The sequence below is a fragment of the Oncorhynchus kisutch genome, linkage group LG16 (assembly GCF_002021735.2).
Source record: "Oncorhynchus kisutch isolate 150728-3 linkage group LG16, Okis_V2, whole genome shotgun sequence".
Classification (NCBI taxonomy): domain Eukaryota; kingdom Metazoa; phylum Chordata; class Actinopteri; order Salmoniformes; family Salmonidae; genus Oncorhynchus; species Oncorhynchus kisutch.
This window is the reverse complement of record NC_034189.2, coordinates 27,105,928-27,119,279: the sequence shown is the minus strand read 5'-3', so window position 1 is coordinate 27,119,279 and position 13,352 is coordinate 27,105,928. Positions and strand designations below refer to the sequence as shown.

General features: G+C 42.4%; 1 protein-coding gene across 1 annotated transcript; it reads left to right on the top strand.

Annotated features, from left to right (window-relative positions):
* The first annotated feature begins 600 nt into the window (after window positions 1–600).
* Window positions 601–13,114, top strand: LOC109906266 (nuclear factor 7, brain). The gene is made up of 9 exons (XM_020503879.2): window positions 601–682; window positions 1,045–1,092; window positions 4,678–4,829; window positions 5,993–6,091; window positions 6,709–6,837; window positions 7,498–7,638; window positions 7,908–8,036; window positions 11,338–11,443; window positions 11,711–13,114. Exons 2-9 carry the CDS (start codon window positions 1,053–1,055, stop codon window positions 12,241–12,243), a joined length of 1,329 nt encoding a protein of 442 aa, XP_020359468.1. The 5' UTR covers window positions 601–682; window positions 1,045–1,052; the 3' UTR covers window positions 12,244–13,114.
* The last annotated feature ends 238 nt before the right edge of the window (window positions 13,115–13,352 follow it).

Genomic DNA, 13,352 nt, shown 5'->3' with positions numbered 1-13,352 from the left:
TCCAACCATTATTATGAGGCTCTGGCTGGGCCACTCCTGCATTGTCTTGGCTGTGTGCTTAGGGTCGTTGTCCTGTTGGAAGGTGAACGTTCGCCCCAGTCTGAGGAGGTGAGCGCTCTGGAGGTTTTCTTCAAGGATCTCTGTACTTTGCTTTGTTCGTCTTTGTCTCGATCCTGACTAGTCTTCCAGTCCCTGCCCCTGAAAAACATCCCCTCAGCAGCCTCCACTGGACATCTTGGCTATACAAAAAAATGTGTGCTCGAACTTGGGTGTCCCGTAAGGTAAGAAATCTACTTTCACTCCTGTTTTCAGAGCTGATCTGATTGGTCAAAAGACCAATTAGTGGAAAAAAGATCAGAATTGGTCTGCCTGTGTAAACGGAGCCAAAGATGGTAATTCTGTGTCACATTATGTAATCAACGTGTGACCCCTTATCGCTAGACTAGAATCTCACGCGCTCTCCTCATGGTATAGCCAATATGGATTTCTGGGAAGGTAGGCTGATTATACCTGCAGAAAGATCCCCCCCTCCTTCTTGCTTTCCCAAGCACCATAAAAGGTCCAAAGATTAAACCACCTCAGCATGTAACAAAAACAGTAGATGAGCAGGGTTTGCTGTCCAGTCTTACCACCACCACCACCACCACCACGACCGCGCACCAGCCCGACCTACATGCATAGGGTAGAATGTTTTATTTGGCGATTTTTATCTCAAATGTTTCATTCTTTATCATTTCGTCTGATGTAAGGACATAGCCATTGCTGTAGTTTTCATTATGATGTAGATTACATTTCTCTACTGAAGTCATTTTCATAGCTTCAACAACTGCATCTGGCATTGGTCTTAGATCTGCGTTTCGATTTTGTGTAGATATTACATACCATTGTGTTGTATATTCAAAGCTTGCTAGTGGACTTTCAGTTTTTAATTAGGTTGTGCCATTTTGTAAAATTCAACATGTGGATACATAGTAATATCAGTGGCCTCTTTGCCTCTATTGTTAAAATGGAATATATTGTAAGGAGTCTACCTTGTCCATACAGGACTGAGGATGGAAACTTTCAAGATGAAGAGCATTCTGAAGGTGTCTAGTAAGTATTGTTCCCTATTAACGGTATTATATTATAATATTGGATATATTAGATATGTTATACATTATTGTCTTATACATATATACAAAGCCTTTCGAAAGTATTCAGACATTTTCCACATTTTGTTAGGTTACAACCTTATTCTAAAATTGATTAAATCGTTTTTTCCCCTCATCAATCTACACACAATATCCCGTAATGACAAAGCAAAAACAGGTTTTTAGACTTTTTCTGCTAATTATATATCACATTTACACAAGTATTCAGACCCTTTACTCAGTACTTTGTTGAAGCACCTTTTGCAGCGATTACAGCCTTGAGTCTTTTTGGGTATAACGCTACAAGCTTGGCACACCTGTATTTGGGGAGTTTCTCCCATTCTTCTCTGCAGATCCTCTCAAGCTCCGTCAGGTTGGAGATTTGCTGCACAGCTATTTTCAGGTCTCTCCAGAGATGTTCGATCAGGTTTAAGTCCAGGCCCTGGCTGGGCCACTCCTGCATTGTCTTGGCTGTGTGCTTAGGGTCGTTGTCCTGTTGGAAGGTGAACGTTCGCCCCAGTCTGAGGAGGTGAGCGCTCTGGAGGTTTTCTTCAAGGATCTCTGTACTTTGCTTTGTTCGTCTTTGTCTCGATCCTGACTAGTCTTCCAGTCCCTGCCCCTGAAAAACATCCCCACAGCATGATGCTCCCACCACCATGCTTCACTGTAGGGATGGTGCCAGGTTTCGTAAAGATGTGAATCTCAGCATTCAGGCCAAAGAGTTTAATATTGGTTTCATCAGATCAGAGAATCTTGTTTGTCATGGTCTGAGAGTCTTTGAGTGCCTTTTGGCAAACTCCAAACACGCTGTCATGTGCCTTTTACTGAGGAGTGGCTTCCGTCTGGCAACTCTACCTTAAAGACCTTATTGGTGGTGTGCTTCAGAGATGGCTTGCCTTCTGGAAGGTTCTCCCATCTCCACAGAGGACCAGCGGGTACTTGGTCACCTCCCTGATCAAGGCCCTTCTCCCCCAATTGCTCAGTTTGGCAGAGGGGGCCAGCTCTAGGAAGAGTCTTGGTGGTTACAAACTTCTTCCATTTAAGAGGGATGGAGGTTCCTGTGTTCTTGGGGACTGTCAATGCTGCAGAAATAGTTTGGTACCCTTCCCCAGATCTGTACCTAGACACAATCCTGAGTCCTTCAACCTCATGGCTTGGTCTTTGATCTGACATGCACTGTCAACTGTGGGACCTTATATAGACAGCTGTGTGCTTTTCCAAATCATGTCCAATCAATTGAATTTACCACAAGTGGACTCCAATGAAGTTGTAGATACATCTCAAGGATGGTCAATGGAAACAGGATGCACTTGAACTCAATTTCGGGTCTTATAGAAAAGGATCTGAATACTTATGTAAATAAGGTATTTCTGTATTTTTTATAAATTAGCAAAAAAAATTGTAGTTGACTTTTTACATTTATTCAATTTAAGATTAAGGTTGTAATGTAATAAAATGTGGAAAAAGTCAAGGGGCCTGAATACTTTCCCGAAAGCACTGTATATATGTGATCATATACAAATGTAAGCAAGATTTGAAATTATTATGTTTTAGTCCCAAAAAAATCATCCCCCAGCTGATTCTATACTGAACAAAAATAGAAACGTAACATGCAACAGTTTCAAAGATTTTACTGAGCTACAGTATAAAGAAATCAGTCAATTAAAATGAATTCATTAAACCAAAATCTATGGATTTCACATGACTGGGATTACAGATATGCATCTGTTGGTCCCAGACACCTTAAAAAAAAGGTAGGGGCATGGATCAGATAACCAGTCAGTATCTGGTGTTACCACCATTTGCCTCATGCATCACGACATCTTCACATAAGAGGCGACTTTGGGATACTGGCCTTCTAGGCAGAGTTGCAAAGAAAAAGACGTATCTCAGACTGGCCAATAAAAAGAAAATATTAAGATGGGCAAAAGAACACAGACACTGGACAGAGGAACTCTGCCTAGAAGGCCAGCATCCCGGAGTCGCGCCTCTTCATTGTTGACGCTGAGACTGGTGTTTTGCGGATATTATTTAATGAAGCTGCCAGTTGAGGACTTGTGAGGCGTCTGTTTCTCAAACTAGACACTCTAATGTACTTGTCCTCTTGCTCAGTTGTGCACCGTGGCCTCCCATTCATCTTTCTATTCTGGTTAGGGCCAGTTTGCGCTGTTCTGTGAAGGGAGTAGTACACAGCGTTGTATGAGATCTTCAGTTTCTTGGCAATCTCTCGCATGGAATAGCCTTCATTTCTCAGAACAAGAATAGACTGACGAGTTTCAGAAGAAAGTAATTTGTTTCTGGCCATTTTGGCCTGTAATCCAACACACAAATGCTGATACTCCAGATACTAAACTAGTCTAAAGAAGGCCAGTTTTATTGTTTCTTTAATCAGGACAACAGTTTTCAGCTGTGCTAACATAATTGCAAAAGGGTTTTCTAATGGTCAATTAGCCTTTTAAAATTATAAACTTGGATTAGCTAACACAACGTTATTTCAATGGATAAAAAATGTGCTTTTCTTTCAAAAACAAAGACATTTCTAAGTGACCCCAAACTTTTGAACGGTAGTGTATGCAACCGTTGTTTAGAACTAGAGTATTTAGAATCGCATGCCATTATATTAAATGTGACTACATGGATAATTATCTATTGTTCTAATATGGATATTTAATTGATTCCAAAATGGTATTAAATCTTTATCTAATCAGATAGATCACAATCGTCCAATAGTTAGGCAATCATCAAATACAAGCATCGAACAATGAATCTATCTACTGTATGCGTTCATAGGACTTGGCCGCTTCGTAATAATTAACAATGAACAATGAACAATAGAGCATATACTATTTTATAATTGTTTATCTTTTGAATGTCCAATGCAGACGGTTTTTAAAATTCTCAATATCAAATCATTTCTGGTAACAATTACTGTGATTGTTTTCCATTAAAATGGTCCAAAAAATGCATCAATTGCTTCTTTCCAACGGGTACACATAAGTTGAATCAATGTTTTTTCCACGTCCTTTCACGAAATTACATTGATCCAACATGGAATAGACATTGAATGGACTTCTGTGTTCAGTGGGTTAACAAAGAGCAATTTCTCAAGCAAGAATTTTGACAGGACTGTTTGGAAGGGGTCTGTGGGAAGGGGAAAACTGAAAACTAGCTGTTAAAACTAGCTCTCTTTCTTATTGGTTTATTAACTAATTTACGGCCTGGTGATGTTGCCAGCAGGCCAAAACTCCATCCCACCACAACAGGCTGAAATTTCAGGCGGTCTTTTCAAACAGCTCTTACACTAAAAGGGAATTATCACAATCTTCCCAATTTCACAGTATTATTCCAACTTCATAGTGTGGAAATATATATAAATCACAGGAAATCGAATTTTTGACTGCACTGGGCCTTTAAGCAATAACTCATTTGATTTAATTAAATCTGACTTAGTTAAATGTATACGCTTAGTTAAATCTGACTCTAAAATGTATGTGCATCTCCTCCCCTCATCCACTCTAATCTAATTTTATCACTATTTCACCTCCAGAGCTTAACTCCCAGCTGAAGTTGGAGAGCTCTACCCAGAGTCAATCCATTGGGGCGGTGCGCTGGAACCTTCCTGAAGAGGACCTCCAGGCCCACAGCTCAGCCCCTACCAGCCCCCGCAAGAGCAGTGCCCCCTTCAAACATCGCTCATCGGTAGGCTACACACATGCACGCACACATACCACCATCCACTCACAGCATCACATCAGCATCCAGTCCATCCCAAACACTTCCTGTTAAATTGTCTACTCTTCTACCTGTATATGTTCCTTTGTACTTCATAGTACAAGAACACCAACTCATCCAATGGCATATATCAATTGTTTTTCTACCTTTACCTGCCTACCTGTTGTCGTAGCAATTTCCTGTATTACCAAATGAGGAGAGTTACAAACCACACACCAGTCAGAGTTATACTTAAACTTCATCTTTAATAATATGAGCTTCACAATAGCCCTTTGACTCTCAGATCAATTCCGTGTCTATAATTAATTCTGAGAGTCCCTGCATAAGAATAAAGAATAAGATATTTTATAGCCAAGACACACCCCTCTCAACTTACATGACGAACCACAGATCTTAGGAACTGTTCACAAAGGGCCTTTTACTTGAGAGAGGAGTATCCCATAGCCAGATAGCATTAGCTATAAATTATCATTCAGTTTGGTCTCTAAGACGAGGTTCTAATCTCGTTCCTGGTACTTCATAGTACAAGAACACCAACTCATCCAATGGCATATATCAATTGTCAACTCTAGATACTCCCATCTCAAGTATACCCCACTCCTGGACAAGCTCACTGAGGGGAGTGAGCCTCTAGGTCATATACTATGAAAGACAAGTGCAACATCAGAGGGGTCATACAATGGTTCCAGACACCGCCATACTCCTCCCCCCCAATGGGAAAAGGAGGGAGTGACTGGCGTACAGACATTGTGGAGACAATTAATTGGTTCCCCATTAATCACGCCATCCCTTCACATGGTTTAGGAATAGGTAAAGACACATTCACATAAGAAGACAATGTTCCATTCTGTCCTCCTCCCCTACTGATATTCTGCATAGCACCAGATGGTTTGACAGATACATTCACATATGAAGACAAACCTGACCTCTCCGGGCCCCAAGTGACTGAGCCCTCGTTGAGAAGGGATAAGTGCAACTGCCAACCCTATAGTCCAAAGGGAAACATTCGAATGACAAGTATTTACATAAGCATATTATGTAAATAAAACATCTTATTTATGTTACCCAACTAATTCTGATTCATCCACCACACTGTTCATACTGTATGTGTGTGCGTGTGTCCTTTGTAGCAACACCCTCATCAGAATGGCATGAAGAACCTGCGCAGTCTGCAGGAGTGTGTCCGCTTCATCAACCATTGGAAGGAGCAGGTGGCCCAAGTCTGCAAGGTACAGTAGGACCCTGAAAGGGAGAGAGAGGGAGGGGAGGGGGGGGAGATATATATCTATAGAAAGAACAAGGGAGGAGGGAACAAAATCAGTAACTGAGAATGTTCAGATATATACACATGTACAATGTTAGTATGATAGTATTAGTGAGTGTTATTTTGTCCTTTATTTGTATTCATGCAAAATGTGAGGTGAGGAAAAATAGTAGGCCCGGCTTAGAGGGGCTTCTGTCAGTTACTAGGAAACTTTGAGGAGGGGGGGGGGATCGGCGAGGGCCTCCCAGATAGCATATGATATGAAAACGTGTTGAAATGCAAGGGGGGCCAGATGGGGTTGGAGATATGGCGGGGAGTGCTGACCTGGCTTCTGGCCTCCCAGGCAGTAACAGGGTTACGTAAACAAAAAACACTCTCAACGATACCATTTTGAATTCATTTGATCCCATTTTGAATTCATTTGATCTAGTAATTTACTTGATGCCTAGTTGTTTTTCGCCTTTTTGCAGGAATTTCTACAACATTGCTTTGACATTAAGAGGATTGAGATGAGATAGCTATACACACTATTGAGACTGTACAGTATGGTATCGACCTGGTTGCTGTGTTGTCTTGTTGCAGAGTGGCAGTGATGCGGGGAAGGGCACCAGTAAAGGAGAGACCCCGGTGGAACTGAAAACAGAACGCAGTCTGGAAGAGAGCAGGAAACTCATTCTGCTGTGGGCCAATGAGCTCAACAGCGTCGACAAGGCGAGAAAAAAATGAATACTGACTCTTTTGTACTCTATCAAATGTTCGCTTGAAGTATCATAACTATCAAATGTATTTATAAAGCCCTTGTGACATCAGCGGATGTCACAAAGTGCTGTAAGGAAACCCAGCCTAAAACCCCAAACAGCAAGCAATGCAGATGTAGAGGCACGGTGGCTATGACAAACTCCCTAGAAAGGCAGGAACCTAGGAAGAAACCTAAAGAGGAACCAGGCTCTGAGGGCTGGCCAGTCGTCTTCTGGCTGTGCCGGGTGGAGATAGTGCATGGCCAAACATTCATAGCTGACGAGCAGGGTCATTCAGAGGTCGAGACAGCAGAGAGAGAGAGAGAGTCATAAACACCAGGCCCGGGACAAGGTAGCATGTCCAGTGAACAGGTCAGGGTTCCATAGTCGCAGGCAGAACAGTTGAAATTGGAGTAGCAGCACAACCAGGTGGACTGGAGGCAGCCAGGAGTCATCAGGCCAGGTAGTCCTTAGGCATGGTCCTAGGGCTCAGATCCTCCAGAAGGGGATGGAGAGAGAGGGAGAGAGAGAGAATAAGAGGGAGCATGCTTAAATTCAGACAGCATTTATTCATAAATAAATTACGTTGTATGTGACTGAAAACCTTCAACTGTATTCCTCTGTGTTTCCTCAGCTGGCGAAGGCTAGGCCCTGGGTGCAGGAGAGATGTGAGGAGGAAGAGGAAGAAGAAAACAAGGATGGCGAGAAGGACCCCGATGAGGAAGTGCAGCAGAGGATCATGGAGTGGGCCAAGGAGCTGCAGAGCGCCTCAGAGGTGAGAGGTCAGGGGTAACGGGTCAAGGTCAAGGATACAAATGTATATGAGAAACAAAAGGACACTACCAAGGATGGAAATGGGGGAAAAACTGTGTTCCAAACAGATTGCAATTTGTATAACCTAGCATTCAAACAGCATTGGTTAACTGCTATCTGCAGATTTGCTACCAAATAGATACCATTTAGCATAAGGGCTAAAAAGTGTGATAGGACTGATAGAGATGACTTGGTATTAACGTCTGTCTGGCTATGTGTCTGTCTACACAGCGTTGTGGGGTGCAGAGCAATGAGCTAGGCAATGTTCTGCGTCTGCTGGGTCTGAGGAAGAAGAGACTGATCAACCTCCTGCCCTTACTGGAGTTCATTACTTGGTCACTGCTCAAGGAGGACTGCAAGGTGAGACGACACACACACACACGCCCACACACACACACACACAAAAACACACAAGCAAACACAAAAACATACACACCTCCCAAAAAATGAAGGAAAAACACTGTAAAAGTGGTCAACACTAAGTTAGAGAAGTAGTTTATTAGAGCTCTTCTCATAAAACATACAGTGCCTTGCGAAAGTATTCGGCCCCCTTGAACTTTGCGACCTTTTGCCACATTTCAGGCTTCAAACATAAAGATATAAAACTGTATTTTTTTGTGAAGAATCAACAACAAGTGGGACACAATCATGAAGTGGAACGACATTTATTGGATATTTCAAACTTTTTTAACAAATCAAAAACTGAAAAATTGGGCGTGCAAAATTATTCAGCCCCCTTAAGTTAATACTTTGTAGCGCCACCTTTTGCTGTGATTACAGCTGTAAGTCGCTTGGGGTATGTCTCTATCAGTTTTGCACATCGAGAGACTGACATTTTTTCACATTCCTCCTTGCAAAACAGCTCGAGCTCAGTGAGGTTGGATGGAGAGCATTTGTGAACAGCAGTTTTCAGTTCTTTCCACAGATTCTCGATTGGATTCAGGTCTGGACTTTGACTTGGCCATTCTAACACCTGGATATGTTTATCTTTGAACCATTCCATTGTAGATTTTGCTTTATGTTTTGGATCATTGTCTTGTTGGAAGACAAATCTCCGTCCCAGTCTCAGGTATTTTGCAGACTCCATCAGGTTCTCTTCCAGAATGGTCCTGTATTTGGCTCCATCCATCTTCCCATCAATTTTAACCATCTTCCCTGTCCCTGCTGAAGAAAAGCAGGCCCAAACCATGATGCTGCCACCACCATGTTTGACAGTGGGGATGGTTTGTTCAGGGTGATGAGCTGTGTTGCTTTTACGCCAAACATAACGTTTTGCATTGTTGCCAAAAAAGTTCAATTTTGGTTTCATCTGACCAGAGCACCTTCTTCCACATGTTTGGTGTGTCTCCCAGGTGGCTTGTGGCAAACTTTAAACAACACTTTTTATGGATATCTTTAAGAAATGGCTTTCTTCTTGCCACTCTTCCATAAAGGCCAGATTTGTGCAATATACAACTGATTGTTGTCCTATGGACAGAGTCTCCCACCTCAGCTGTAGATCTCTGCAGTTCATCCAGAGTGATCATGGGCCTCTTGGCTGCATCTCTGATCAGTCTTCTCCTTGTATGAACTGAAAGTTTAGAGGGACGGCCAGGTCTTGGTAGATTTGCAGTGGTCTGATACTCCTTCCATTTCAATATTATCGCTTGCACAGTGCTCCTTGGGATGTTTAAAGCTTGGGAAATCTTTTTGTATCCAAATCCGGCTTTAAACTTCTTCACAACAGTATCTCGGACCTGCCTGGTGTGTTCCTTGTTCTTCATGATGCTCTCTGCGCTTTTAACGGACCTCTGAGACTATCACAGTGCAGGTGCATTTATACGGAGACTTGATTACACACAGGTGGATTGTATTTATCATCATTAGTCATTTAGGTCAACATTGGATCATTCAGAGATCCTCACTGAACTTCTGGAGAGAGTTTGCTGCACTGAAAGTAAAGGGGCTGAATAATTTTGCACGCCCAATTTTTCAGTTTTTGATTTGTTAAAAAAGTTTGAAATATCCAATAAATGTCGTTCCACTTCATGATTGTGTCTCACTTGTTGTTGATTCTTCACCAAAAAATACAGTTTTATATCTTTATGTTTGAAGCCTGAAATGTGGCAAAAGGTCGCAAAGTTCAAGGGGGCCGAATACTTTCGCAAGGCACTGTAACTCAGAATGTTATGTACAACTTCTTTTCTGAAGTCGTACACTTGACAGAATCCATTGAAATTAGCACTATTTCCTCTTAAACGTAGATTGAGAATCAGCTATATAGTTATATAGTCTACATAATCAAATTTACATGCAGTGTCTTTAGACTCGAGGCACACCTGATTTGGGGAGTTTCTCCCATTCTTCTCTGCAGATCCTCTCAGGCTTTGTCACCTCGCTACAAAGCAATTTTCAGGTCTCTCCAGAGTTGCTCGATCGGGCTCAAGTCCGGGCTCTGGCTGTGCCACTCAAGGAAATTCAGAAACTTGTCCCGAAGGCACTCCTGCATTGTCTTAGCTGTGTGCTTAGGGTTGTTGTCCTGTTGGAAGGTGAACCTTCGCCCCAGTCTGAAGTCCTGAGCGCTCTGGAGCAGGTTTTCATCAAGGATCTCTCTGTACTTTACTCCGTTCATCTTTCCCTCGATCCTGATTAGTCTTCAAGTCCCTGCAAACTGAAAACATCCCCACAACATGATGCTGCCACCACCATGCTTCACCATAGAGATGGTGCCCGGTTTCCTCCAGAAGTGGCACTTGGCATTCAGGCCAAAGAGTGCAATCTTGGTTTCATCAGACCAAAGAATCTTGTTTCTCATGGTCTGAGTCCCTTTGGTGCCTTTTGGCAAATGACAATCGGGCTGTCATGTTCATTTTACTGAAGAGTGGCTTCTGTCTGGCCACTCTACCATAAAAGGCCTGATTGGTGGAGTGAGATGGTTGTCCTTCTGGAAGGTTCTCCCATCTCTACAGAGGAACTCTGGAGCTCTGTCAGAGTGACCACCGGGTTCTTGGTCACATCCCTGACCAAGGCCCTTCTTGCCTGATTGCTCAGTTTGGCCGGGCGGCCATGTCTAGGAAGAGTCTTTGTGGTTTCAAATTTCTTCCATTTAAGAATGATGGAGGCCACTGTGTTCTTTGGGACCTTCAATGCTGCAGAAATGTTTTGGTACCCTTCCCCAGATCTGTGCCTCGACACAATCCTGTCTCAGAGCTCTACGGACAATTCCTTCGACCTCATGGCTTGGTTTTTGCTCTGACATGCACTGTCAACTGTGGGTATTATATAGACACGCATGTGCCTTTCCAAATCATGTCCAATTAATTAAATTTACCACAGGTAAAGTTGTAGAAACATCTGAAGGACGTTCAATGGAAACAGGATGCACTGGAGCTCAATTTGAAGTCTCATAGCAAAGGGTCTGAATACTTTTTTAATTAGCAAAAAAAACAGTTTTCGCTTTGTCATTATGGGTTAGTGTGTGTAGATTACGTGAGAAAAAATGTATTTAATCCATTTAAGAATAAGGCTGTAACGTAACAAAATGTGGGAAAAGGGAAGGGGTCTGAATTATTTTCGAATACGCTGTATACCATTTCAGCTCACAGTAATATGGTGGAAATGAAACTATTAAAGACAATTCTTTACCTACATTCATACACTTTGTCTGTGTTCCTATTTTCAGGGTGGCATTTCTCCGCTGTGGCTGTCAGCGAAGCAGTGCACCTGGAAGGCAGGCACTCCAAGATACATCCCTAACTCTGTGTGGAACTGGATGATCAGTGCATCAGGTAACTATCCGTCTATTTGGACACATGCTTTAATATGAACTATTAATTCATTTAAAAAATAATCACAGAAAAAAAAATGAATAAAAATATACATTTAAAGCATTTTCATACATTTTGCCCAAACGTTAAACTTACAACAAAATATTGGTACTACTAGGATAGAAAAGACACAGAGTGGAAAATGGATGACAGAATGTTATTTAAAATGGTGAAAGTAAAACATGTGTAGCATATTTCAAAAAGTTGTCAACTCTCTCCTCCCTGTAGCCGATGTGACCTTTGACCCCATGACCAACCACCTGTGGCTCCAGCTCTCAGATGACCACCGCAAGGTCCAGGAGGGCATATCTGAGTCCAATCTGCCCTTCAGTCCCCAGCGCTTCGACGCCTGGCCTGGCGTGCTGGGCTGGGAGGGTTACGCCTCCGGACGGCACTACTGGGAAGTCGACATAGCCAACAACGGCTACTGGCGGGTCGGCCTGACCACGGCGAGTGCCGAACGCCAGGGCCGCTTCCCCATGAGCCCCCAGACTGGCTACTGGACCCTGTGGCGCAGTATGCACCAGTTCTACGCCTGTACCAAGCCTGAGACGCCCCTGCCCCTGGGTCTGGTGGCCCGCCGGATGGGGATCTATCTAGACTATGAGGAAGGACAGATCTCCTTCTACAACGCAGAGACCAAGACCCACATCTATACATTCACAGGCAAGTTCAAGGAGAAGCTGTACCCGGTGTTTGCCCCACTGGACGGGCGCTCACTCATCACCATCATCTCGCCACACAAGGTCTCTACACTTTGAAGACATCACGGGTCTTTGGTTAAGAGATTCTCCCCAACATAAGCTGACTACAGATCTGGTTTTCCTTCAATCACTGGCTTATTTGGACTTGGAAAACCAGGTGTGTGGAGTGGACTCTGGTTAATCAATAAGATTCATTGATCAATGAAGTACCAAGAATAAGAGAAAACCATTGGAGAAGAGTTTGAGCAGTTGACACTTTGACCCGCAAAGCCTTGGGTTGAGGATGGGTTTGCCCTGTTTCGACAACAGTTGGCCTAGACACTTCTGTATGGAACTTAAGAGCTATATGGGAAGAAGCAAATAGGCAACTTCATACCCTAAAATAAAACAAATTTGACAAGCTAGATTTAAACAGTACATGTCTGAACCCCCCCCCCCCCCCACCCCGTTTTAATACGTAAAAAAATAATCAAAATACTGTATATAAATTGCATTATAATACTGAAACAGCTAGCTAAATGGAAGATGGGAAATGTATACTGAGGAAATCTAACTACAATATATCTATATATTGCAGTGTATCTATTTACCTATATACAGTATCTTTACCTTTATGTCTTCATATATTTACACTCTTTCATAATATGTATACAGTCCCTTCAGAAAGTATTCACACCCCTTGACTTTTTCCACATTTTGTTGTGTTATAGCCTGAATTTAAAATGATTACATTTTCGATTTGTCACTGGCCAACTCACAATACAACACAATGTCAAAATGGAATAATGTTTTTAGAAATGTTTACAAATGAATTTAAAAAATGAAACGCTTGAGTCAACATGTATTCAACCCCTTTGTTGTGGCAAGCCTAAATAAGTTCAGGAGTAAGAATTTGCTTAAGAACTCACATAATAAATTGCATGGACTCTGTGTGTGTTTTTTTGAATGACTACCTCATCTCTCTACCCCACACACACAATTATCTGTCAGGTCCCTCAGCCGAGCAGTGAATTTCAAACAGATTTAACCACAAAGACCAGAGAGGTTTTGCAATGCCAAGCAAAGAATGGCCCCTATTGGTAGATGGGTAAAAAAAACAAGCAGACATTGAATATCCCTTTGATCATGGTGAAGTTATTAATTACACTTTAGATGGTGTATCAATA

What these genes read in the sequence shown, in the direction of transcription:
- LOC109906266 (XM_020503879.2), top strand. Translation starts at nt 1,053, where the DNA reads ATGGAAACTTTCAAGATGAAGAGCATTCTGAAGGTGTCTA. An exon ending in CCTTCAAACATCGCTCATCG is followed by an intron (nt 4,830 to 5,992) that starts GTAGGCTACACA and finishes TGTCCTTTGTAG; the next exon opens with CAACACCCTCATCAGAATGG. An exon ending in TGCTCAAGGAGGACTGCAAG is followed by an intron (nt 8,037 to 11,337) that starts GTGAGACGACAC and finishes TCCTATTTTCAG; the next exon opens with GGTGGCATTTCTCCGCTGTG.